At 30.1% G+C, this 27312-nt stretch overlaps 2 protein-coding genes across 2 annotated transcripts; both read left to right on the top strand.

Moving 5' to 3' along the window:
* Positions 1-1982: 1982 nt before the first annotated feature.
* Positions 1983-2474, top strand: LOC118048491 (uncharacterized). The gene has a single exon (XM_035058188.2). It carries the CDS (start codon positions 1983-1985, stop codon positions 2472-2474), a length of 492 nt encoding a protein of 163 aa, XP_034914079.1.
* An 8063-nt stretch (positions 2475-10537) lies between these two features.
* On the top strand, positions 10538-13028 carry LOC118048492 (uncharacterized). The gene is made up of 3 exons (XM_035058189.2): positions 10538-11479; positions 11634-12179; positions 12683-13028. Exons 1-3 carry the CDS (start codon positions 10619-10621, stop codon positions 12791-12793), a joined length of 1518 nt encoding a protein of 505 aa, XP_034914080.1. The 5' UTR covers positions 10538-10618; the 3' UTR covers positions 12794-13028.
* The last annotated feature ends 14284 nt before the right edge of the window (positions 13029-27312 follow it).

Below are 27312 nucleotides of genomic sequence, written 5' to 3'. Positions count from 1 at the left end.
TTACATGATAAATGTATTTTTATATTATTTTTATGCATCAATCAAGACTAAATCTTTTCTAGATGATTTTAAAAGCACATCCTCCACATTAACATGATGCTTTTAGAAGATTTTAATAATTTTTCTTAGTTTGAACTTAATTAGAAAGTCAAAATAATGGAGAAATTTTTTCTTAATTATCATCTAAACTTGTTTAGATTATTATTTTTTATTTATATGATGAACAAAGAATTAAACAACTTAAACTAGATTTTCCAAACTACTCTTACTCTATTTAATAAAAAGAGCCGACAAAGCTGTAAAATATAAAAGAAAAATAATAACAACAATGATAAATAAATAAAATTACAATAAAACTTGGTGCATAACACCTTTGAAGGCTAAGAGATCTAGTTGGTAAATAATTTTTTTTTCTTTTCAGTATTATCATTCTTGTTGTGAATAGCTCTACTTAAGACTCAACGTACGAAACGGAAACTGAAACATTGGAATATAAAAACTGATTCTAAATTAATATTATTCTTTGGTGCCATGTCATAAGCAGACAGCATCAATGTCAAAATTGTAACTGCAAATTTGCAAAGAGATCCTGGATAATTAAACAAGCTGAGCTCATACTTTAAGTTTACAAGTGAAAATTACGTAGTGGTGGATGTGACATGAATATTGTATTAGTTAGAGTCAACAATATGCTCTTCGAACTCTGGAGTTTAAAAAGGATCGATCAGCCTGGCCGTACAGGAAGCTATTTTGCCACCATCTTGGTCAAAGTTTCGAACTAGTACCAGCTGATACCGTCTGTTGACATTTTTTTCTGTTTTAAATTATTTTCTTTTGCCATAGAGAAAGACAGATAGCGAGAATGAGAGACCAAAGGAGAGGGATGTACTTAGTATATATTGTCTACAAGAGGTTCAAAACGGTTTAATAAGGGCTTGGAGATATTTGATGAGATTTTAGTAGATTAAATATTCTTAGGGTTTATTATGTTATCTTGATTTACTTACTCCTAGAAAAGAATATTGCTTTCCTGATTCCAAACACTAAGATGATGCCAAAAGGGAGGCTGTATCCCTATTGTAGCTTGCAAAGTGCGAGGACTCATTAGACAAACATGCATGTGTTTTAACCTATCAAGCTGGGGTATTCCATGTTTAACGATCGAGGTTTTCACTTCAATATCGAGAAGCGGCATAAACACAAGAATTCCGGCTGATTAGTATCGGAAATCGGAAAGTAAATCTAAATTACGAAGCAAATAATTGATTTAATTCACTATATATATCACTTATTAACATATGACGTATCCCTTTTTTTATTTATTTATGTTTCAGATAAAAGACAATAATAGCATACATTTTATTGATGTCAGAAGAACTCAGATAGCCCGTAAGAGTATGGCACCTCTTTTTTTTTTCTTTCTTGTATGAACCCTCCAGTTCTTTTAGCAGTCCAGTTCTTTGAAGCTATGCAAGCAAACTCCAAAGAGAGGAGTTCAAATTTACACATCATAAGATATGCTCAGATCAACTCTCGACGATGTTGGAAAGTTGCAATATGCCCATTCTTTCAGTGTGTAAATATCCTTTCAAAAGGTCTAAACGTTGCAAATTGAGTTTCTAATAACCTTTGTATTATACATATAGGCTTCCACAATGGCATCACACCGCATGCCATCACTGACTTGTTAAACCAATGTGCTCGGACAAATAAACTCGCAGCTATTATTCAACTTTGTGTTTTTTTCGGATCAATTTTGAAGGGCAATTTGGTAATTAAAAGTAAATTGATAAAATAAAAATTTGTTGTTCGTGTATCAAAGCTACCTAGCAAGAAGAAAAATTATCCACGCCTGCTATACTTCCTCTAAATGATCAAAGCCTCTCCTGTAACCGATCATTCGACCAAGTCTACTATTGACTCCATCATTTATCTTCCTCTATTTTCTTAATCCTTCACTGTTTCCTTCCAGGCATGAAATAATGGATAGTAGTCTCACGAGCAGTACAGGAAAGTCCGACCAAATAGTATGCGATTCAGATTATCTGCAGGACACAAGCCATGTAAGGTCTTATACTTGTGCTTTCTGCAAGAGAGGCTTCTCAAATGCACAAGCATTGGGAGGCCACATGAATATCCATAGAAGAGATAGGGCAAAACTTAAACAAGCTTCCGACGAAAACTTTCTTTCTTTGGACATCACAAAGTCCACTGAGGAAATAAGTAGAGCGCCTGAAACGCCATGTGCTCTGCCAGTTGATCAACATGTTAGTGTTACTCTTAGAAAAAAAGCTAGCGAAGAAGTTCAGCCGCTACCCTTTATTGTTGATGTGAAGGCAGGTACTGATGGCGATGAAGCTAACAAGATCCAATTGAATCAAGCTACGATGCAGGCGGGATTGGACCTGGAGCTTCGATTAGGGTCCGATCCACACGAATCATCTACGAGGTCGAGTCCCAGGGAATTCCTTTGATCGTAGTGAGCTGCAAGTTGTTCGGGATCTGCAGAGAGGTTTTTTCTCTTACCCTTTAATTTTTCTAAGAAATTTTATCAAGTACTCCACGTTTTTATCATAAAACCAAGGGAGGTTGTGTTTCTTCTTCCTTTTCCATAAATTTCAACTGTTGTGTTGTAAGAGAAAAAGTTTCATATACTTCTTCTAAAGTTATTCACTCATTGCTCCATTCATTTAAAGCATCAAACTTTCCGTATATTCCACTTTGCGAATTAACTGCTGCTTTTATGACTCTATTGTTAATTTATTTGCACTATCGAACTAAATTTTGTTGCTTATAAAACTTATATCGCATATGAAATGAATGAAACAAGGATCAAAATATTGTTTTTGAGCTACCAAGTTAACTTTGCTGGTTCATATTCGAATCTTGGATAGTACCAAGAAATTTGTTGCCTACAATGACCAGAAAAAAATAAAATTGATGTCAAATTAATCTGACAATTATATGGATTTTTAAATTCAATTTGCTTGCAGGGAATTAATGCATTTAGTCATTATGCAAGCTCCACGAGATCCAAATTTCCCTATCATATAATATTGAGTTTTTATATATAATAATAATAATAAAAATTGGTAGTTGCTGCTTCTTTCTGGTTTCTATATTTATTAGTGCAATTGATGAGGCATTTTGTATCTTAAATTTAGAATTAATTTCTCAAATAAAATAGATTTTGAACATCGAACTAAATACATTGAAAAGATTGCATTATTAAAGCCAATCAGTAACGTAAGATAATTCATAGACTTTATCATAATCTCGTATCTAGAGATAGCAAGTATTCACTTTACTTCGACATAAGAAATGCTTCATATAAAAAAGAAAGTTGAAATTAATTAATAATGGCATAGTTTGCTACTCATTTTTTGTAGTTATATAATTTCATGTTTTTTTTTTACTTTCATTTGTAATCATTCACTAGTCCCTACAAATCATTCTAAAATTAACTATGCTAATAGTTGTTTGGCCAATTTATCATGAGATAGTTGGAAAGTGGATGTAAGATCTTGAGAATTTTAACTTACCTTTTAAACTTTACCAGATGCTTGCTAGATGAATGATGAACACCCAAATTCATCTAAATTATCTCTTACTATATAATATTCATTATTGTGGTACGTACGTAATTATAGTTTCTCTTGATCGAATTCAATGGATAATGAGTTTATCGTCCAAAAACTGCAAGTCAGTCCAATTTCTTGCATGCCTTTTAGCCTTGAATATTTTTACAAAAAGTTAGTTTAGGGGTTTTCACATATAGTGAAAAATGCTTTTCTCATATGATTGAGAACCAAATAATTAAATTGTGTATATATGTTGTATTGTAATGTATAAGTATATAGTACTTATAAGAAAGAATTGCATTGTAAAAGTCTGTTAGCTGTTGAACATATTATTTATATTATTCTCAAACACATTCTTTCAAGTGAAAGCCCTTTGAGCTTAAAACTTGTACAGACTCATATTACCTTATGCTTAATTTTTATCAAATAAATTAGGATGGTGAGATTCGAACTCATGACCGCTTGATCATTAAGGCTCTGATACCATGTTAAAGAATCATCTCAACCCAATAATTTAAGTTGTTAGCTTAGGTCCCAGGATATGATTTATATTATTTTCTAACAATAAACACCCAAGATCTAATTTGATGGTGTGTGATTTGGACTAATTAGGTTTTTTTTTTTTTTTGGAAGAAATCAATATATTAAAGGGGCTAACTATAAGGTAGTAAAAAATAAGATGCAAGAAAAAAATAGAAAAGAAAACAGAATAATACAAAAATAAAAAAACATACAATAAAAGATAAAAAGTCAATAAATACAGATAAGAAAAAGGACATTAGGACTGAAGGAGTTGATGCGCCACACTTGAAGTTCATTTGGTGTTGTTATATCAATATATAATACCTTTAGGCCCCATAATTAAATCAGTTCTAGTAGTCATGGAGAACTTATCTGCAAACTTGAGCCAATCTGAGAGACGATATAAAATTAAGGAGAAGTTGTCTTCGAAGGTTGCAATTCCATCATTGAAGATAACCTTGTTCTTCATAGGCCATATACTTTAGCTAACACAACAAGAAAGCATAGACCACGCGTTACACTGAAATTTTCCAAACACTAGGTTGGGCCACTAAAGTAATAGATCATCTACACAGTAGGGAAGACAATCACTAATACCCCATTAATCCAAGAATTTTATCTATAATTTCCACACTAGTCTACGATGAAGAAGAAGATCATTTGAAGTCTCAATCTTATTTTCATAAAAAATACAAACGGCTTGATCAACTGAGATTATATTACGTTAAAGTAAGAGTTTTTTAGTGCATAATCTATTTTGAACAGCTAGCCAAAGAAAAGATTGAACCTTAAAAGGGACTCATTTTAGCCATATTCAAAGCCTTAAAAGTTCTAAGCCTTGGATTTATAATTTTGTTAGTAAGTGAAGACCAAGTTTTAACTGTATAACCTTTGTTTGCTAATGAGGACTAAATTTTCTTATCTGAAGTTGTTGCCTTTAACCGAAAGCTTTTTAGAGATGAGAGAAGGTAGATGACTTGTTCAGTTTCGAAAAAAAGTAATTGTCTCCTCTAAGAATAACTCTCACTTCCATTCCCCTTGCTCCCAATTGCCCATATCAGCAATTGTGGCATTCGCTTTATAGAGTAGCGGGCAAGTGACTTTCATTAGAGAGCTATTGAACCAAACATCATACCAGAATCGAGTTAGAGTCTCATTTCCAACTATAAATTTGCAATTATTGGCTAAAGCTGGAGAGATAAAGTCTAATAAAGTCATAAGGGATGTGATGTCCCTCTAGATACAAGACAATCATCTATAAAAAATACGAAGACCATTTGCAAACACTAGATTGAATTTGTTGTATATCATTTTCTTTCATAGCTCATTACTAGGAAAACAGAGCCTCCAAACCCACTTCAAAAGCATTACTTTATTCTTGGTTATCAATGACCAAATCCCAAGGCTACCCCTATCCTTATCTCAAACGACCACACTTCATTTGACTTTGCAAATTTTTCTTATTCTGACAGTTCTTGACTATAAGAATTTGCATTGGATGAAAGTAAGCAAATAACACATGCCTTTTGGTATAAGGAAGATAGACAGGAAGTACAAACAAAAGGAGTTCAACACACTTTTCATAAGGCAAATGCAACTCGTTATGCTTAATATTCTCCCTTTTCACAAAATGAGTTTCTTTTGAAACTTATCAATGGACTTGTTAGGTTTTTTAGGGTTCTCAGTACTCAGACTGATAATCCATATTCTATAAGAATATTAGGTCACATGATACTCACAAACTCGAATAAATGTGAGCTTTATTTAAGTTTTGAATACATGGATGAGCTTCATCATCATAACTTTGGATTTATGTCCCTTATATGTATAATTTCTAGCATTATGGCATAAACCATATCCAGAGGGTCCATCACATGTTATACTCTTATTTTTTTTAACAAAATCTAAATAGTATCTTTGGTGATGTAATTTTATTTGTTGATTAATAATGAACTTTCATAAAAATTCACTAATTGGGATTAATGTGGATGATTCTCTAGTGTGAATTGCAACCTAATCTATTTCACATAAAATGAAAAAGTGATAGAATAAAATTAAGACTTGCTATATGGAAATGCTTATATTTTCATTTTAGACCAGATGACTTTAATCAAGTCAATTATAATAAATTTGCCTTTCTATCACTTATCTTTATTCAAAATTCCAAAGGGTTTAGAAAGTATATTAAGAAGATCTTAAGGTCATTTTTCTTAGTTAATAATGATGAGGCTAGCAAAATTTATTATATTAGTTGAAAACACTTTATAAAAAAACAAAGAGTGAGAAAGATCGAGGTTAAGGTATTTAATCAATACTTGATCATAACAAGATTCTTATTTAATGGTTGTAGAGGTTTGGCTCAGAAACAAATATTACAAATGGTTAATATTGGTGTTAATGAATTTTTCTTAGAGATACAGTCCAACCAAAAATGCATATTTTATTTTTTGCATAACAACAATTATGGACTGACTATGTGTTGCTTTCCCATTGAAAACAACTAAGTGTGTCATCCTGACCTTTTAGGCCTCTATGTATCTAGAATTTTTTCTAAAGCTAGGCACACCTAGCCTTCTTATGGATATTTGTTGTTTTTTTTATGTTTTTTTTTTTACAAGAAAATAATTTACATTAATTTTTTATAATAATATTTAAGTGATTCTAAAATTATGTCTTTATTTTTTATAAGATTTGGCATTTTTTTATTATGATATTATCAATTGGTTTATAAATAATTATGTATTGGCCTAATATTTAGACATCTTAAAATACTTTTTCTCATTAATATGGAATTAGAATAAAATATCTTTTATTTTTTATTATAATTGTTTTATATAATTTCCCAAATTTTTTTTTCCTAATTTTTTTTCATATAAGTGCACGAAGAATGATCGATTCATAATTTTATAATTTTCAATTGAAACCTTCTTTAACTATCATAATAAGTTTTTTACTTGAAAAACAACGCTTCTTAAAAAGAAAACATGTTTTTGTTAAAAAAAATCATGAATAAGAAATTTTTGTTTTTGATTAAAAATATAAGTTTTTCCCTTTTTTTGCTTCAGATTGCTATCACTTTTTTTTCAATGAACTATGTTCCTAATTTAAATTATAAAAACACATTTTCCCTTATAATTTTATTTATTGTCTTTCTAGTGAATATCTATTTTTTTTATTTTATAATAAAATTAAAAATAAATTTCAAATAATTACTCGTGGAAGCACGCGAGCAACTATGATATTACATTCTAAAACTGAAAGGAAAAAAAAAAAAAGAAGATAGGTACTACCCATAATGAAGAAATAATTTAATTTGACCTCATATAATGCGATCATTTAAAAAATGTTATATTATTTCAAGCTAAACATTTAATATTTAATCTATAGGAGAGAGATAGACATTATTAAAGAATAATAAAAATCATATCTTGAAATATCATCTAAGTATTTATATTTTTGGGTTGAGATAGTTTCTGATATGTTATCCAATACTAAAAAAAGAACAAGGCTTCAATTAAAAAAATATATATATACAAAGAGTATTGAGATCATATTTTGGCAAAATACAATAAAATATAATTATGTCAAATTGGATAGAAAAATTAGACAACGAAAATCTTGGAGAACTGGATATTATACAAAGACATAATAGACACGACTAGAAATGTTGAAAATTACTAGAGATTTCCCCACTATAGGATATATATATTGTGTCATTTTCCCTATAAAAATCATGAAGAAGATGAACATATGCTATTTGTCTATGTCAATTTCTAATACTTAGCCTACTTTGCATGGAGATAAGTTTCATATTAGCATATTTGTAATTAACAAATACTAAAAGAGAAGCTTGATTTATCAAATTTTTTGAATACATGTACTTTAATAAAAACAAATTCATATAGGTACTAAAATATAAATAATTATAAAGTACTTTAAATGTTATCACCTCTAAGAAAATAAAAAAAATATATATTAAAATAACCAATTTCTAATAAAAAAATTTAGGAGTTTAAATACTTAAATAAAAAAAATCAATTAGGTACTCCAACAGAAAAAACATAACCATAGAGTACATGTACTTATCATGTCATTCTCTCTTTCATAGACGTGAAAGGGGTTTTTGTCAAATCATTAAAATTTGGAGCAGTTTCCATCATTTTACAAGACTTTATGGGGTTATCTTAATTTATCAAAGTTTTAATAGACATCACATGTAATAATACTAACGACTTCCCAGTACTAAGGTACAATTAAATGTTGATGAATATTAAAAAAAAAAAAAACGATTGAGAATTTTTTTTTATATTTGAGATGAAATTGATAGAAATTATAGATCTGAGACTCAATTAAAAATGCGAAATATATTTTGGACTAAATTGAGATTTTTTCCAATTCCTTTTCTCTTTCTTCAAGGATCCAATCGGAATATCACCTATAGTCCAAGGACTTCGTAGTAATAAAACCACCAACCTCTCGCTGATTGACACGAAGTGTAGAGACAAGCACCCAATGCTCCCATTATCCCATCCACACATTAAACTTGGATATAATAGTTTTGTCGTTAAAAAATAAATTTATAAACTATATGTAATTCGCAGGTGTAATTTATGCTCATATATTTAAGAAAAAAACATGTATTGAGCAGAAAAATATTTTGGAAACAAACATAGACTGAGTTATTTTCTCTATATTATTAAAACATACGTGTGTGTGTGTGTGTGTTAAATTAGGGAATTAGAAAACCTATAAATGGGTATGGAAAAACTTGAATAAATTAATGTGATATTTTCTTTTCATGGAAATTAATGTGATTTGACAAAACGTAAAATAAGGTTTTTTTTTTTTTTTGTTAGCTTTATTATGGTTGAAGCTACTTGGATTAATGTCAGACTATTTCTATGCTATTGAAGAACAATTCATGTAATTTTAGCAACAAACCTGAAACATTAATAACCATTTGTTTTTAGCTAATTTAATTACCACAACTTAGCTTACATAAATCCACTTCATTAGTATCCTAATTTATGGTTGAAATGCACTAAAAGTGTTTCTGAAAATTTTTGTTAATATCAAAAATAAATTTTTAAAAATAAATAAAAAATATTATTTCAAATATATTTTCAAATAAAAAACATTTTAAAAAATAATCACTACTATAATTTCAAATGCTACCTTAATAATATACAACAATAATATTTTTCCTTAAAAGGAGTAACTAGCCTTTTCTTCTGTAGAAAAAAGGACCATGTCAATTATTGAAAAAGGAACATTTTTTAAAATTAGCACAATTTTTAAAAAAAATTTAGTAAAATAACATCATTTTAAGAGAAAAAAAATAGTGAAATAATATATTTTCACTTTATCGTGCTTCAAAAATCCGACAGAGTAAAACTCTAATAATTTGGCCAACTAGTGGACCAGTTGGATCTAATTGTATGAATCAGTCGATCGTTTCACACAAAAATCATAATTTAATGAACTTTTTTTTCTAAATATTTTTTACAAGTTAAAACATATATTTTTGTCTAACTTGTAGACTTAAAATAGACTTCAATTAAAATCTCAAAAAGTTATAGTAGTTATCTTCTGTTTTTTCAATGTCAATGATGTAGTTGGACTTATGATAATAGGTGATTCTAAGCAATCAGATGTATCTATCATAACTAAATAAGAATTTGCCACCAAACATGTTATGTGGATGGCCTAACATATTTATTTTTTGACTAGTGGGACAGGTTTAAACTTAAGAGGAGGTATGGTTGCACCAAACTAGACTAAAGGCTTAAAAGGGCTATAATTTTTCATCTAGTCATTGGATTATATATAAATTTTTACACGAGTTTTTGGATGTTGTTTTCTTTATAATAGACACTGTGTCACTACGCAGACCATCGGATCTTTTGATATCAAAAATCTCACTGAAACCCCCTAATTTTAGCAGTTTTAAAATTTTTCTTATTATTTTTAGAATCAGTCAACCAATTTCACTTACCATTATAAACCAGTCAACTAATTAAACCAAATATTTTAAGTTTTACTTTATCATGGTTCAGAAGTGCGATTATTACTAAATGTGGCTATTTAGAAATGTAACAATTATCTGCTTAAAAATAATAATACTTAGTAAATATCAGGTAAAAGGATGTTATTTAACTAAATTTTTTTATAATTCACCAATTATTTTGATTTTGTGTGTTAATTTTCTAATTTATCCTTGAAAAAGATCTCCTGTACCTAAGTTACTCGAATTGACGTATTAACCCTCGGAAAGACAAATGTGCCTGCCACTTCTCTGTTTGTTAGGAAAAGAAAAAACTTTGAAAGATTCTTAGTGTTATTATCATGATCAACTAATTCATTGATTTTCACTTCAAAAAATCCCCTTTAAAAAGGAAACCTTCAAGGCGACAAAAACTAAAGTACGTAATCTACTTTACATAAAACTCTTCCTTATTTTCTTCTTTATCAAAAGCCAATATCTCTCTCTGAAACTCTTTCTTTCAGGGGAAAAAATGTCATCTCCAACACCATCTATTCAAGATCCTTTCAAAGCTTGGAAATTCTTGGTTTTGCCGACGCTAAAAGTCAGTGATGTCTTTTCTTTATTTCTAAAAGCAACCATAGCTATTTGCACCTTCGTTTCAATCTCCCTCGTCTTCTACTCCTTCCTCAATCAATCTCAATGGCAACCTTGCCCTGAATGCCACAAGAGTTTAATCTCTGATCACATGAAGATAACAAACGGTAATGTTTCTGGTGATTTCTATGAGAAGACAAACATTTCACACGTTTTATTCGGCATTGGTGGCTCCGCAAAGACGTGGAATAAACGCAGGCACTATACTGAGCTATGGTGGATGCCTAACATCACCCGTGGCTATGTCTGGCTCGACCAGAAGCCTCCAGAGAATAGAACGTGGCCTGATACTTCACCCGAGTACAAAGTCTCAGCCGACACGTCAAGGTTCAAGTACACATGCTCGTATGGCTCTCGGTCAGCTCTACGGATTGCGCGGATAGTGAAGGAGAGCTTTGAATTAGGAGAGGAAAATGTGAGATGGTTCGTGATGGGAGATGATGATACAGTATTTTTCATAGAGAATTTGGTAATGGTATTAGCAAAATATGATCATAATCAGATGTATTACATCGGCGGCAATTCGGAGAGTGTTGAGCAAGATGTGATACATTCATATACAATGGCATACGGTGGTGGTGGGTTTGCTATCAGTTATCCACTAGCAAAAGAACTCGTCAGGGTTTTGGATGGCTGTATTGATCGGTATGCGTCGTTTTACGGCTCTGATCAGAAAATTCAGGGTTGCATGAGTGAGATTGGAGTTCCTCTTACTAAAGAGCTCGGATTCCATCAGGTTAGTTTCTTTATATTTTTTTTTTATTTTCTCTCTCTAGAACTATACAATCCCGTGCTAATTGTAAATTTTGTTACAGCTTGATTTTCCATACGTTTCTTTTTCCATTAATTTTTATTGTTTTCTGTTGCAATGGATGATGATTAATTCACAGGTTGATATAAGAGGAGATCCATATGGTTTACTGGCAGCGCACCCATTGGCGCCATTGGTGTCCTTACACCATCTAGACTACGTCCAGTCAATATTTCCAAAGCTGAACCGCATTGACTCAGTCAAGAAGTTAATATCTTCTTATAAAATGGATCCGGGTCGGGTTTTACAATATAGTTTTTGTTATGATTTGACGCGTAATTGGTCTGTTTCAGCATCTTGGGGTTACACCATACAGATACACCCTTCTTTGATGCCGGCAAAGCAGTTGGAATCAGCGTTCAGAACGTTTCAGACGTGGAGGAGTTGGAGCAATGGACCGTTCACATTTAACACCCGACCCATGAGTCAACATCCGTGTCTAAGACCAGTTGTGTATTTCTTGGATCGGGTTGAAAGAGTCGGGGATGGTACATTGACCACGTATAAAAGGTCTGTGCAAGAGTTTGGTCAGGTTTGCGACCTACCGGAGTATGCTCCAGTTTTGGCCGTCAAGTTAGTCAATGTCACAACTTCTACATCGTTGAAACCTGACATTTGGAATTTGGTGAGCTACTTCTCTCTTTTAGCATTCCTTGAAAAACTTTAAAACTGAAAACCCAAATCAAATGGCTTCCAATTTGTTTGGCTACAGATGATTTGGTGGGCCTTTTAGGTCAAAATTTTCAAGTCCGATAGCCTTAATTTAAGGCAGGAAAGTGTTACCCTTAATTTGGTTGGGTACTGGTCGGAAGGCAATGACTGTATCACTCCTTCTCGAAACAAATTTAACACCTTAGCAAACATAGCAAAATCTAATTAGCTTTGCAACGTGGACCCCCTCTAAGGAATGTTGGACGCACAAACGTTCAAACCATGAAAAAATAGCATGTCAATATTTTTTTATACGCCACTCGTCAATTTATGCGCAATTGGTGCTGGAAATATGAAAAGATGGGTTGAATATTTTTGTATTGATGCATGCATAGTAAACTTCGGCTGTTTGATATCTTTGATGGATCTGTAAAACCTTTAGTGTCTAACACGTTTGAAAAATAATTGAACTATCAGGCACCACGTAGACAGTGCTGCGAAGTAATCAAGGGAGAAGACGGTCTGAAAAGCGTGGTGCAGGTCAACATTAGAGGGTGCAATCAGTTTGAGAGCGTGACTCCTCCATAGAGAACATGTCGTATTTTACCACCAATTTTCACACCGAACTGAAGCCCTTGCAAGAATCCCAACCACATACCATGATTATGGGAGATCAGAGACACTCGATAGCTTACCATTATTAGCTCCAGCTCTTCATGTAAATATACTTTATATTGTATTTTATTTGCTACTTTTGTTGCTACCCTTTGGCATCTATAATGAACAACAGTTTAATTCATAAACTTACTCTTTTGTTTTCTTAGTCTGGCACGACTTGAAGCATAATTTAATTTTGACAATCTATCTTGCAACCACGCTTTACCAAACTGTTATATATCTTACCTACTTGGAACGGCTATGAAGTAGATGGATTAATTCCTTTGTGATATGCCCATAGTTGTTAAACTGAGAGTACCGGCTTGGCGGGTCGACCCGATATCTGGTTGACATGGTAATTGCACTGGTCTGGGTTTATTAAAAGACTGATTGGTGCAAAACCCGGCAAAATCCAGTCGACCCGACGGGTTGACCCAAGCGAACCCAGACATGACCTTTTTTTTTTCAAATATAGTTTTTCTCCTACACCTCTCTTTTTTCATATTTTTTTAGTTGGTTATTAACACTTTTTAAAGTTCACTATATAAATATTAAAAAATATATTTTTTTTCAATGTGAGATTTGAAACTCTTTCGTATATATACTCTATGTTCATAATAAAAAAAAGAGTTATTTTTTTTTAATGTGGGATTTGAAACCCTTTAGTATATACACTCTATGTTCCCAAGAAAAAAAATTATTTTTTCAATGTGAAATTTGAAGCTTTTTCATATATATACTCTATGTTCACAAGAAAAAAGTTATGTTTTTTCAATTTGAGATTAAAAAAAAAACTTTTTGGTTTAAATACTTTAATTAAAAGAATAACATAGTATCTTTTCAATGTGGAATTTAAAATCCTTTAATATATATATATATATATATATATATATATATATATATATATATATATTTTATGTTCCTAAAAAAAAAATTATTTTTTCAATGTGGGATTTGAAGCTCTTTTGTATATAATATACTCTATGATAAAAAAAAAAAAAAAAAGTTACGTTTTTTAATGTGGGATTTGAAACCCTTTAGTATATGTACTCTATATTTCTAAGAAAAAAGTTATTTTTTTAATGTGGGATTTGAAGCCTTTTCGTATATATACTCTATGTTCGCAAAAAAAAAATTATATTTTTTCAATGTGAGATTTAAAACCTTTTAGTATATGTACTCAGTGGCAGAGCCAGAAAATTTTAAATGAGAGGACAAATTACTAATAAATACTTAATATTATATATTATATAAACATGTGTTATATATAGAGAAATTAATTTGAAATACATGTACTAACTCATGTCAAGTAAAATTAATTTAAGAATATTTTTAAAATAAAAAAACTTATATTATAATTATTTTTTTGAGTTTTTATATTTTAAAAATGTTTTATAATGACTTTATTCTTAATTTTATTAAAGATATTCTTTCTAAATATATACAATTAAACTTTCATTTATCTATTTATAAATCTTCCAGGGACTAGTGAAATTATTGGCAATAATTCTTTGTTGACTTGTTGTTTTATACAAGTGGGTTAAATATAAATATTAATATATTTTTTAAAATTTTTTTTATTGTATCTCCAATTTTTTGAGTTGTTGAGTACTTCATTTTTAATTATTAGTAAGTTGATCACCATCATTTTTCATGTGAAATTCATAACAAAATATATATTAATTTATCAAAACTCATTTCAATTCATATTCATATACATATAATATTTATTCATGTACATATTAATTTAACAAATCTATAAATTATAATAAACTCTAATATTTTTAATAACTAATTATTAAGGAATAAAACTAAAATTAGACAATGAAATAAATAAAAAAAATGAAAGAAACTCACTTAAAACATAACTTAACTAATTAATAGTTTAGGATTTGAAGAAAAATTTTATAAAAGGAAAAGAGGGAGGAACAATAATTCAAAAAAAAAAATTTAGATCAATTAGTAATTAATAAATAAAATTAAACTTGTTAAGTTATTATATTAAAATTATATATATCTATATATATATATATACATAAAGATTAAGGGGGCAATTGCCCCCTTAATCCCCATTGTGGCTCCGCCACTGTATGTACTCTATATTTCTAAGAAAAAAATTATTTTTTCAATATGGGATTTGAAGTCTTTTCATATATATATTCTATGTTCACATGAAAAAAGTTATGTGTTTTCAATGTGAAATAATAAAAAAATTTGATTTAAGTACTTCAACTTAAAAGGATAACATAATATCTTTTCAATGTGGGATTTGAAACCCTTTAATATATATATTCTATATTCATAAGAAAAAAAATTATGTTTTTTCAATGTGGGATAAAAACACTTTTTTGGTTTAAATATTTTAACTTAAAAGGATAATATAGTATCTTTTTAATGTGGGATAAAAAACTTCTTAAAATATTCTTTTAAATATCATTATTTACAACATGTATAACCTATATTTACGTTGATTTTTTTTTTTATATGAAATAAACTATGAATATGCTTGCCTTGTAGGCTTTAAATAACCTATAACCTCTTATATATATATATAACTCACAATCCGTTGGGGTTATAAAAATTTTTTTCTAAAAAATTATCATGTGTAAAGTTACTTCAATATGTTTTTATATATATAAAAACAAAAAACTTTAAAATGCAAATCGAGAAGTTTATGTAAGCATCTAAGTAAATAAATGAAAAAAAATCATTAACAATAACCAAAAGAGAAATTAAAAAAAAAAGAGAAATAAATGTAGATCAAAATATTCAATCACACAAAATATGACATTCACCAAAATATGTTCGTTGAACTTTTTTTATTTAAATTAATAAAAGATAAATTCACACCATAAAAAACATATAATCTAAAAGATAAACACAAATGAAACTGAATGAATGAACTCGCATTCTAAAAACATAAATTACGCAAGACTGAACACATCAGAAATATTATTTAAGATCATAAGAAACCAAATCCCTAACAAATCAAATATTGACATATAAAATTAGAGAAAAAAATCAATTACACAAAAGAATCTAAAAAAGTGAGAGTGAAAATAAATAAAAAATCAGAGGGTAAACAAAAATTTTCAATCGCAGAATTAAATTGAATTGAAAATAGCTTTAACTAAAGGAAAAATCAATCAAGAGAATGAGGGTCAAATTGAAAAAAAAATAATAATAAAAACTTTGATTGAATGATGAAATTGAAAGCCAAACTAAACTTTAATAAGAGAGCAAAGAAAAAAAAATCAAAAATCAAAAGAATAAGGACGGAAATGAAAAATAAAACATATGAGAAATTGTAATTGAAGAAAGAAAAAAGTTCTATTAAGGGAATTAGAACAAAATAATAAACTAAAAGAAAGAGAACTGAAATTGATAAAAAAAAAAAAAGAACAATCATGCACTTTACTTGGCTAGAGAGCGAAAATAAAAAATAAAAAAAGAAATGATCGTCGACAACAATCCAACTACCATACATTGTCACACGCCAACCATATCATAGAGAACATGGTGGCGCATCCAAGCAGATGACGAAAGACCAGGTTTAGACACCAGGTGACGTTACACTTATTGCTTGAATGACACAGACGCCACCCACTTGTTGATATCTACTAAGCAGGTGCCAACAACTTTTTTAATTAAAAGGCAAAAAAAGTCAATGTGAAAATACTAAAACCCCTATGACCTTGATAATTACTAAAAACCCGTGTGAAAATACAAAAATACCCCCAAATGCAAACCTGATTTTTTATCTTATCTAATGTCAAAAATGCACTTTTACTATACATGAATATTGGGAAAAAAATCATGTCCAATAGCTCAATAATTTTTGGATCATATGTGTAAAGAAGTATTTTTATTGTTTAAAATTTATGAAAAGTTCAAAAAACTCATGGTCAACTACTCTATGTTTTGTTGACTACAAAGGTAAAGACTATGTAGCATTATTAACCTTGATGAGTGTAGCTTTACTAGTCAAGTCTTGGATTTATTCCCTAGAGATCACCAGTTCGAGTTCCACAAACTTCAGATCATTAGAGACTTACATGGTTAACTTCATAGCCCATGAGATTAGTCGAGGTGTGCGCCAACTAACCTGGACACATACGTTAATAAAAAAGAAACTATGTAGCATTATTTGTTAAAGGAAAAAAAAAAAAACTTTTTTGATGTTGTACATTTTAAAAATAAAATATGTATTATTGTTTGTATCACATATAAAATAAAAAAAAAAATATAAATATAAAATACAATAGCCTTGGTGAAACATTATAAAAATACAAAATCATTGAAAAAATAACTATTATTTAAAAAAAATCTGCTGAAAAATTTAACAAATAAGAGAGATGAGGTGTTAATTTAAATTCAAATAAAAAATTATATAAACTTAAAATACATGAAAGGGAGGATATTAGCTAAAATTTTAACAAAAAGTTTTTTAGATCAAAATCAAATTTATAATGACTTTGGAAATGACAAGTATTTTCTCCATGCTTTACATTTAAGCATTCTCTCTTTTAATTTTTTTTTTCTAATATAATTTCAAATTTTATTTTATCTAATTAGGTTGTAAAAAAACTCAATTAAAAAAAAATAAAAAAAATTAAATGACAGCAAATAAAAAAAATAGAGATTCAAAAAATAAAAGTTATGAATAGTGAAGCTCCACAGGAAAATTCAAATCTCTCATTTGTCTAGGTAATACTATAATTAAGCTTCAAATCCAATTGGAAAGTTAGAAAGTTCAATCTTGACCATTTTCTAGTTTCAAGGGAACATATTTGTTTTTCCTCGCAATAACTTTCCGTATGGATGCCATAGCTATCAGATCTGGAGCATATTTCCAACCGAGTTTAATTTTGAATTTTCTAAGATGATTGAAGTAACTGGTGACTCAATTAAAATCTAATTAAATTTTTTTTAATTTTTTTATCTAAAATCTTATTATTATTATTATTATTATTTGTTTTTTTTTTAAATGAAGGTGGTTGTGGCTCTATAATGTTGATTCTTCCATGAAAAGATTGATTTGGTCGGAATTGTGAATTAATTTGGTTGTTTTGGTTGAATTAAGGGGACTGGAATGAAGGGATGATCGCCTTTGTCATGTCATTATGGCCTCGTTCCTTACTAGAAAGATGTATTATTCTTTTTTATATATGGATTTATTTATTTTTCTCATTCACATGAATGCGGATCCAAGTTCTTATATGGGTCATTGGCCTCGTGGGCTTGATTAGTTATTCTAGCTGGTGGTTCCTTTTTGGACCGTTTTGCTCCTGCAATATTATTTTAGCCCAAATAATTAATTATTTGGATATGTGAAAAGTTATATGGGATGAAAGTTTGGTAATACATAGATGCAAAAATCTTAAGATTATTTTATTTTTTTTCATTTTAAAATTTTAAGATTTTGACGAGTTTGCCAGTTCATAATAACAATAACAATAACAAAAATAACTCCACCACCATGAAAACAACAAAAACATTAAGTTCAACAATATTGCAAATTCAAAATGAATGCAATTTGAAAACTCTAGCCAGTTTCTAGCCAGAAAGAGAATAGAGAAGCAATTTTCCTTTTTTACTTTCAATTTTATTCACCCTTTGTATTTTTTTTCCAATGAAAAATAAAATAAAAACATGTTACTTTCTTAAAGTTTTAGAATGTTTTTCCAACTCAAAATACTAAAAAATGTGTTCATATTATATTGTTTTCCTTTTGAGGAAAAATGGTAAAATAGAAATCATGTTCAAAGTAAACTTGTTTTCTATGACATTCTTTACATTTTGACATATATAACTTTTTTTCTTATTTTAATTATTTATTTATTTATTTATTATTTTGAAAGAAATTGTATGACACTCATTAATAATATTAATTCAAGATCATAAATAACTCTGCATTTGATTGAGTTTTTTTTTTATTGGTTATTGCTTTTTTTCTTCTTTTCCTTCTTTCATGTATTATGTGGAATTGTAATATATATCATAAAAAGAAATATAGTGTTGATGTGCCTTAATTTTTCAACCCTATATTAATTTGGAAGCAATTAAATTAACATCTTGAAATTCTTACTTCGGGATTATAGTATGGAATATATATATGTTACATTATAGAAACACATCTCTTTCATCAAAGCATAGCCTCAAATACTGTAACATATGGCTAGAAAATTTATGATGTTAGTGATGCAATGTACACAATCAAACCATGAGCCAAACTATAAATTTATAAACTATATGTAATTCGCAGGGGCAATATATATATATATATATATATATATATATATATATATATATATATATATATATATATATATCAACCAATACCGAAATTAGAAATATCATCTAATATTTATTAATGCTAGAATTAAGGGTATTTGTATTCATCAATAGCAGAATTAAGAATACTCTTTATATTCATTAATGCTAGAGTTAAGAATATTAGTACTAGATTTAGAAATAACTCTTAGCCTAGTATTCACTAACGCTAAAGTCATAAATATTAGATTTTTTTTTCTTGTAGCACTTACCAAAGCTAGAGTATGAAGTATTTTTAGTTGAATATTCACTGATTCTAGAGTCAGAAATATTACAGGTAAACCATTGATAGCATAGCACCACAAACCCTTAACAATTTAAGGTAAAACCATCAATATAGTCTATCTTAGATATGATGCTTTAGGAGTGAAAGTATTTTCCTTTTACTTTAATCAATCTCGTACCATCAAATCTTTGTTGACTAATTAGGGTTGTTAGTGATCATAATATTAGGTGGCAATTCCTTAAATAAGATTTCTTCCCTCTAAAAACAAAATATCAAATATTTATTCTTTTTTTTTAAGGTCACTGTGATGTCGGAAAGTGACAAAGGATAATGTAAGCAATTTGATCATTGACAATGATAATTGTGAGAACATGGTGTTAGTCAAGGTAATAGAGAAGTTGCAACTCAATATAGAAAAACACCTCAAACCTTACAAATTAAAATGGCTAAATCAAGATAGCATGGTAATGATGGATGAACACTGTCTTGTTTCATTTTATATAGACAAGAGATATTTTGATAATGATTTGTGTAATGTGATGTTTATAGATGCATGTCATCTATTGTTAGGTAAATCATGATAATATGATAGAAATATCATCCATGACAAATGACATAATACATATACTCTTAATATAAAAGGGAAGCTTATAGTATTAGAGTCCAATAGAGAAGGGGTAGTTGTTGAGCCCAATGATAAAAACATGTTGTTTTTATCTTAGTTTATGGAGAATAAAGAGAAGTAAGAGATGCAGTAGATTATAGAAAATAAAATGAGGTAAGAAAGGGCACGAAGTGGAACAAAAACCTCATAAATGAAAAATCCCTCCTTGATAACAATATCCCATTCCACTCACTAACAAAAGTTTGCAAGATTCCTCTATTATTTTATCATTTTATTTCGGTTGATCCAAGCAAGTTTAGTTTAAGAGACCCTAAGATTTAAGAAACAAGACTTCCTTCTTATAATCATTACACAATTATGCCGACAAAATGTAAAAACCTATTCGTTGTTGTTTTTTTAAAAATCATAAAAAAAACTAACAAAACATTTTGATTTGGTTTTAAAAGTTTTCATAGTTGGATTTAGTACCATCAACTTATGATTTGGTAGCTAGATTGGATTCAATACGTAAGGAAATGGGCTAGTATCAAGTCCAAGATAGATCCAAAATGTATTATGTTGAGCCACTTAGAGTTTAAGCCCGAACTTGGTCAAAGGCATCTGGAAAAATTCTTGAGCACTTATGGTCAAGCCAAGAAAGAGTAAGCCTTAGTAGTTAAAGTTGAGTGGAGTCCAAGGTGCCTAAATGTTAGACGAGAATCGAGTTCTGCACACCTAATGATCTAAGGCGTTGGGAGTTGAATTGTGTCTGGTCCAATGCACCCAGGCTCGGTTTATATATATATATATATATATAAGAAAAGGTAATAAATCCTGAGAAAAGAACAAACCACAACCCATAAGGACACATGGAAACAATTACATCATAACTCAAAAGACCAAGCAAAATAAAAAAGCAACCAAGGTAGAATATTGTTAGAGATTCATCTCTTACTCGATTCTATCTCTTATCAATTACCACCAATCTACTTCTTCTCGGAAATTAATGAAATCAAAGTATCAACTCGAACTTTAAAGAAGCCAAAAACATGAAAATCTCCATGGTGATCATAACATATATAAGTAACCTTGTTGCTATCTATTTTTGGGTTCCTACACAAAAAATAAGAAAATACAAGAAAATATATCAAAAAAATATTTAAAATAAATCCAAAAAAATAATAGGAGTGAGAAAAGGATGCTGGAGTGCCCATAAAATAGTTAAAAATATTTTTTTGACTGATGAGAGCTATGTTTATAAGGAAAATTCAATCCAAGGAAGAAAAGTCCAAAATAAAATGTTTATGAACTCAATTAAATTTTATTGAAGGTTTAATTGAATTTATGGAAGGTTCGATTGCAAGAAAAAATGTTTTTAAGTTAATTTGGACTTTATTAGGAAGAAATTAAAGTTCAAGAGTCCAATTACAATTTGTCTAGGGACTACCGACCGTTACTAATGCAATAATGCTCGAACACCTTTATTGTTTGAAAAAAAAACGCGTGCATTCTTGGGCTATAAAAGCTAAAGAAAGGACCAAGCAAGGGGAAAGGAGCAGAAGAACCCGAAGGGGGGAATAAAGAAAGACAAAGGAGGCATAGCGAGTAGTATGAGAGAAAAAGAGAGTAGAACAGAGGGAGGAAAAAAATATTTAAAAAGCACATAAAAGAACAAAGATGAGGGAAGACAGAAGACAGGGAAGATGTGAAAACAGTGAGGAGCTTGTTTTAAAATAGGGGAAGAACACCCGCTGGTGGCCATCGTCTTTTTCTCCCTAACTGCAAACCTCTGTCATTCTCCATCACAAATGCACCAGCACCGCCAACGCCATCGTCATTTTTCCTTAGCTCACCATCTTCTTCCCTTGCTGCAACACCATTGAAGAAAAGGCAGAAACATGTGCATCTGCACAGACGGAAAAAATAACAGCAAAACATTGCTCGCCACCGCAGAGAAGAGCCATCGTCGCTCTTCCATCATCATCACCGCCAGCTGCCACTGTCCTCCCAGTCGACAACAGCACTGTGAGAAACAAAAGAAGAAAATAGAAGTAGAAAAGAACAAAGTAGAAGAAAAAAAAACAGAGAAGAAGAAGAAGAAGAAGAAAGGCCGACCACCGTCCAAGCCATTCTCCGGTCAGCAACTGCTAGTAGCACGACCTTCATAACCACCACGGGTCGGCCCTCTTCCCCTTCATTGTCTTCTTCTTCTTCACCTCGATCACCATTGTTTGGCTAAGGAACAGTAGAGAGTGAATCATAATTCACTCTCCACTATTCATGTGAATAATGGAGAGCAATTGTTCATGGTTGGGCCAATTCTAGCCATAACTAGGTCGTCATGACCCACGTCAAAATAGTTGGGTCGGGTCCGGCCCAATCCAAAAAATACATTTTGGAAAATTTATGATTTTCCTGAGTATTTTTCTACTGAGTTTTGCTTCATATTGGTTTGTGTTTTTATACTGTAAAGATACAAATTCGGTATTAAAATACCTGGTTTCATCAAAACATTGAAAAATAAAAAAAATATTTTTTATTTTTATTTTCATGCATATAGTCAAGTCTCTCAAAGAAAAAAAAATCATATCATATTTTCATACAGAAAAAATTCAATAATATATATTAGCATGCATTTTAGCTTTAATAACTAGTCTATTAAAGTCAAGAGAACTAGACCAATATTTCAAAAAAATTCAAAAAAAATCTATTTTGTTTTCTTTTAATATTAAGGATTATGCGTTTATACGTAAGGCGTAGTCTCGATATTAAAAAGATAGCTTTTTTTAAAAAAAAACCTTTAGAATGGTTAGGTTTTTACCTGATAAGATAAGAACCTTCTTACCGAGGAAGACTTTTCTTAAACCATAGATGGACCAACAACTAAAAAACATGACAAGACCTTAGATTTTATCAAACAATAAAACAATGCAGCTTACCTTAAGTATCGTGTATTTGGGGTGCTAATACATTCCTTTTACGTAACCAGTCCCCGTACACGATCTCTGAGACAAGTTAGGGTTCCTACTGACCAAAATACTAGGTGATAACTCTCATTTCATTTTTCTACTAATAAAAGACAAGAATTCATTATCTTCCCATATTTGCCACATTAGATACTGAGATGAGGGTGGATTTTTTTTTCCATGACGCCGCACATATGCGACAAGCCTGAAAAAAGAATGGTTAAAACCAAGTCATCAATTCATAATTTCTAGTAACACCTTATTTTGCAAGGGCATCTGTCATACTGTTACCCTTCCTTAATATATATATGTGTGTGTGTGTGTGAATACTTTACCAGTTTTAAACCTGAAGAAAATATAGATGCAAGGATGAAAAACACATGGAATTTCCACAGTCTATTAGACTCTTTAATCATCCGACTGATCACGTTAGAGGAATCAGATTCAATTATAATTCTCTTCCCTGTACATTCTTCTCTAGTAGATGATAGTTCCAATGCTTTAATCACTACAATTGGCTCTACTTCATGGAATCTTTAATCCCTACTGGTATAGATTTATACATACATTGTACCATACCCTTATGATCTCGAAGAACACCCTCAGTACTAGGATCACTAGGTTTTCTAGTGGAAGATCTATCCACATTCCATTTTAGCCATTGATTTGCCCATAAAGACCATATAATAAGAGGTCTAACCTTTTAAGATTAGTCCATCAAACCAACCCATCAGCAAATATAAGCAAATCTAGGACATTATATGAAAAATTAGAAAAAAATAGCTATTAACCACATATTAAGATAAGAAGAAACAAAGTATCAGGTCATTACGAATGAGCTATAAAGACCATATAATCACACAAAAAAAAACATAAATTATACCTTTCTTTGAAATTTCCCTTCAATCATAACTTCTTATTGGTAAATAAAAGCTGATAAACTACTTGGACAACATCAGGATAAAACCCACCATTCCATGAATCTAGACCAAATTTTCTAGTGGTTTTGACAATAAATAATGAGATGTTCCATTAACTCTTCATACAGAAAACATATTGGACAAAACGCATCCTCAACTCCAATAATGCCTTTTTTGGCTAAAACTCCTATGGTGTTGATTCTATTAAGAATAGCTAGCCAACCAACAAAAAAACATCGACTTTAGTAGGGATTAAACCTTTTCATAGACCATTAAAAGAAAAAACAAGTACCATATTAAAGAGGAGATGATAAGAGCCCACACATGGACTTGACAATATACATCCCAATAGAGTTTGGCTTTTATACCAATTTATCCTTTACCTCACAAGACATTACCACTTTGGATAATAAATTAGATAAAAAGATTAATAGATTTCTCTTCCAATCTCTAAGGGGCCTTCTCCACTTAAGCTTTTAAATCTAAACTAAATAATCTCATACACATATATTTGCAATAGATGAATCTTTTTCATTATCAGGGGTGATTATTTTCGGTTTGGTTCGGTTTTTACCTATAAAAAACAACCAAATAAAAATTTGATTGTAGGTTTGGCCTGTTTACCTAAGTTTATGCGATTTGTTTTTTTTTTTTTTGTTGTTATTTTTTAAAATTGATTTCTTATAGGGTTTATGGGCTTTTTAGTCTTTTAAATTTTTTATTGCATAATGAAATAGAATAAATATATTTGTTTCTGAAAGGAAAAAAAAAAAAAAAAAAAGCTAGGTACATGTCACTTAGTATGTGTGAGCTAGGTACATATCGCATATTTTGAGTAAAAAGATGCAATAATGGGATGATAGAATTGCTTTCTTCCAAAAGGGTCACAATGAAATTAGATCTCAAGTAAGAAATATTCTACTAATGAACTTAAAAATCCTAGTGCCCTGGGCTCAAGCTATTAAGCTTAAGTCTAATATACAGTTGGGGCTCAAGGGCTCAAGGAGCATGAGCTCGAGCATGACAGCCTAAGCCCATCCTAGCCATAAGTGCATGGGCCTAGACAACATGCTCGAGCCCATTTTATGATGGGCACACGCCTATCCTACTGTGCATATTGTCAAGCCCAGCAGATTTTGGGTATACACCCAGTGCCTAGTAGAGGGGTTGGGCACCTCAGCACCTCCTTAGACTTAGGCATGCACCCAAGCCCAACATGCTCGGGATTGGGAGCACTTCTCGAGCCCAATATGTTTGGGTCCAAACAATGTGCCTGAACCCATTTCTCACTTCAAATGGACTTGAGCCCAACACCTTCCAAGGATTTTTTTCGGGATTTCACACGAGTCTTTTAATATTTTATATTGATCTAATACGTATTATTTTAAGTAGAATACAACTTAAAATATCACAATGATGAAATTACACTTTAGCCCCTCCTCTCCATAAAAGAAAAAGATTTATGAGCTATAAATACATTGTGAATCCTTCAAGTTAAAGGTTCTCAATCTCTTCATTCTTAACATATTTTTAGCATACATATTTTCAAAGTCTATCTCTTTAAAATATCATTACACCTTTTCTCTCTACAAAGTTACTGACCCATCAAAGAGTCCCCACGTCCATAACAATGGACCTTTTGCATGTGTCAACTACCAACTACCTGGTTTGCTAGGCACCACTTCGCTTCGTACTACCACAACTACCGATCACAAGATTTACTAGGCACCATCTACTACTAGCACAATTATCAGTTGTTTGGTTTACCGGGCACCACCTACTGCCGGTTACCAACTCTCTAGGCTTTCCATATCAAGTCACCAAATGCCATGACTACTTCTTTTTCTCTAGGTGCTTCACCTGGTAAGCATCGTTTATGAGTGAGTTTCAATATGCTTTTCGTTAAAATTTAAAAATTGTTTTTGTTTCAATTTTTTTTTTTGTGTTTTTAGATCGTTTTAATGTGCTGATGTCAAAAATAAATTTTAAAAAATTATTTTTATGCTTTTTTCGAGTAAAATATACTTTGAAAAGCAACCGCTACTACACTCTTAAATATTCTTATAGTCTAATTTTCTACCTCAACTTTTCTTTACTTTATTAAAAGAAGAAATGCCAGGTGTTGTTATGTTATGCAAGAGGCGGGTTGCCTTTGTTGGTTTCACGGATATTTGTTTCTTTCTAAGATGAATTATATATTATTATAGTTAAGTTTTCTATAATATTTTTTTAGAGGATATTTGGAAGTGTGATAATGGTTGTTTTTTTAAAGTGTTTTTTTATTTGGAATTACATAAAATAATATGTTATTATTTTAAAAATATATTTTTTTTTATATCGGTATATTAAAATGATTCAAAAATATATAAAAAAATAATTTTAAATAAAAAAATAAAATTTCAAAATTTGCCAACTCTTGTTTATAACGCAACAACAAAGAAGGGATTAGTATCTTAGTTTTTGCGATGAGTTGGAATTGATTTATCTCACACCTACAGTGTATCCCGGGCAAATAGCTATTCACACCTAAAGCTAATGAAATTAGCATTTTTTTTCAAGGAGGTTTTAGGCTCTTATAGGCGGGGGAAACAAAAAAGAATGAGCAACTGGTTGTATTAGTCAACCGGCAACATAAATCTGAAGTCAACACATTAATAGTCAAGTAACAAGTATGAATCCTTATACTTTAGAGCAACCTTATTGTGAGGATGGGAAGTTGAGAATATTTTTTAAAGTTTTTTTAATTTATAAATATATCAAAATATTTTTTATTTTTAAAATTTTTCACATTCACATATAAAAATATTAAAGAAATTATTTTTTTTAAATAAATCTTTAAATTTAATTAAAAAAATTATTCAACTGCAACTTAAAACCATAGTTATTAAACCAGGCCCAGAGATTGACCCGATCAAGGGGTCAGGTCTCGGGTTTCATGGGTCAATCTGGATCAACTCGAAAAAAAAAATTAAAGTTTTAATATTTTATATGAAAAAATTAAGAAAAAATCCATGTAAATATAAGTTATACATATTGTAAATAATGAAGTTTAAAAAGAATATTTTTTTAAAAAAATTATCTCACACTAAAAAGATATTATGTTAAGCTTTTAAGTTAAAGTATTTAAACTAAAAAAAAAATTTATCCCACATTGAAAAAACATAATTTTTTTACATAGAGTATATATACTAATGGGTTTCAAATCCCACATTTAAAAAATATTTTTTTTTCTTTTAAACATAGAGTATATATATTAATAAGTTTCAATTTCCGCATTTAAAAAAACAAAAAATATCAGGTCTCACCCGGGTCGACAGGGTCGCTTGAGTTGCCCAATTCAACCAGGTTTGACTGAATCGTTGCATCGACCGGTCTTTTAATAACCCAAATTAATCTAATTT

The sequence above is a fragment of the Populus alba genome, chromosome 6 (genome assembly GCF_005239225.2).
Source record: "Populus alba chromosome 6, ASM523922v2, whole genome shotgun sequence".
Classification (NCBI taxonomy): domain Eukaryota; kingdom Viridiplantae; phylum Streptophyta; class Magnoliopsida; order Malpighiales; family Salicaceae; genus Populus; species Populus alba.
Note: the sequence above shows the minus strand (reverse complement) of the source record. Positions and strands in the feature narration are given on the sequence as shown.

Coding starts and splice junctions, on each gene's coding strand:
- LOC118048491 (XM_035058188.2), top strand. CDS start 1,983: ATGGATAGTAGTCTCACGAGCAGTACAGGAAAGTCCGACCAAATAGTA.
- LOC118048492 (XM_035058189.2), top strand. CDS start 10,619: ATGTCATCTCCAACACCATCTATTCAAGATCCTTTCAAAGCTTGGAAA. Junction 11,480..11,633: donor AAGAGCTCGGATTCCATCAG/GTTAGTTTCTTT, acceptor ATTAATTCACAG/GTTGATATAAGAGGAGATCC. Junction 12,180..12,682: donor AACCTGACATTTGGAATTTG/GTGAGCTACTTC, acceptor TTGAACTATCAG/GCACCACGTAGACAGTGCTG.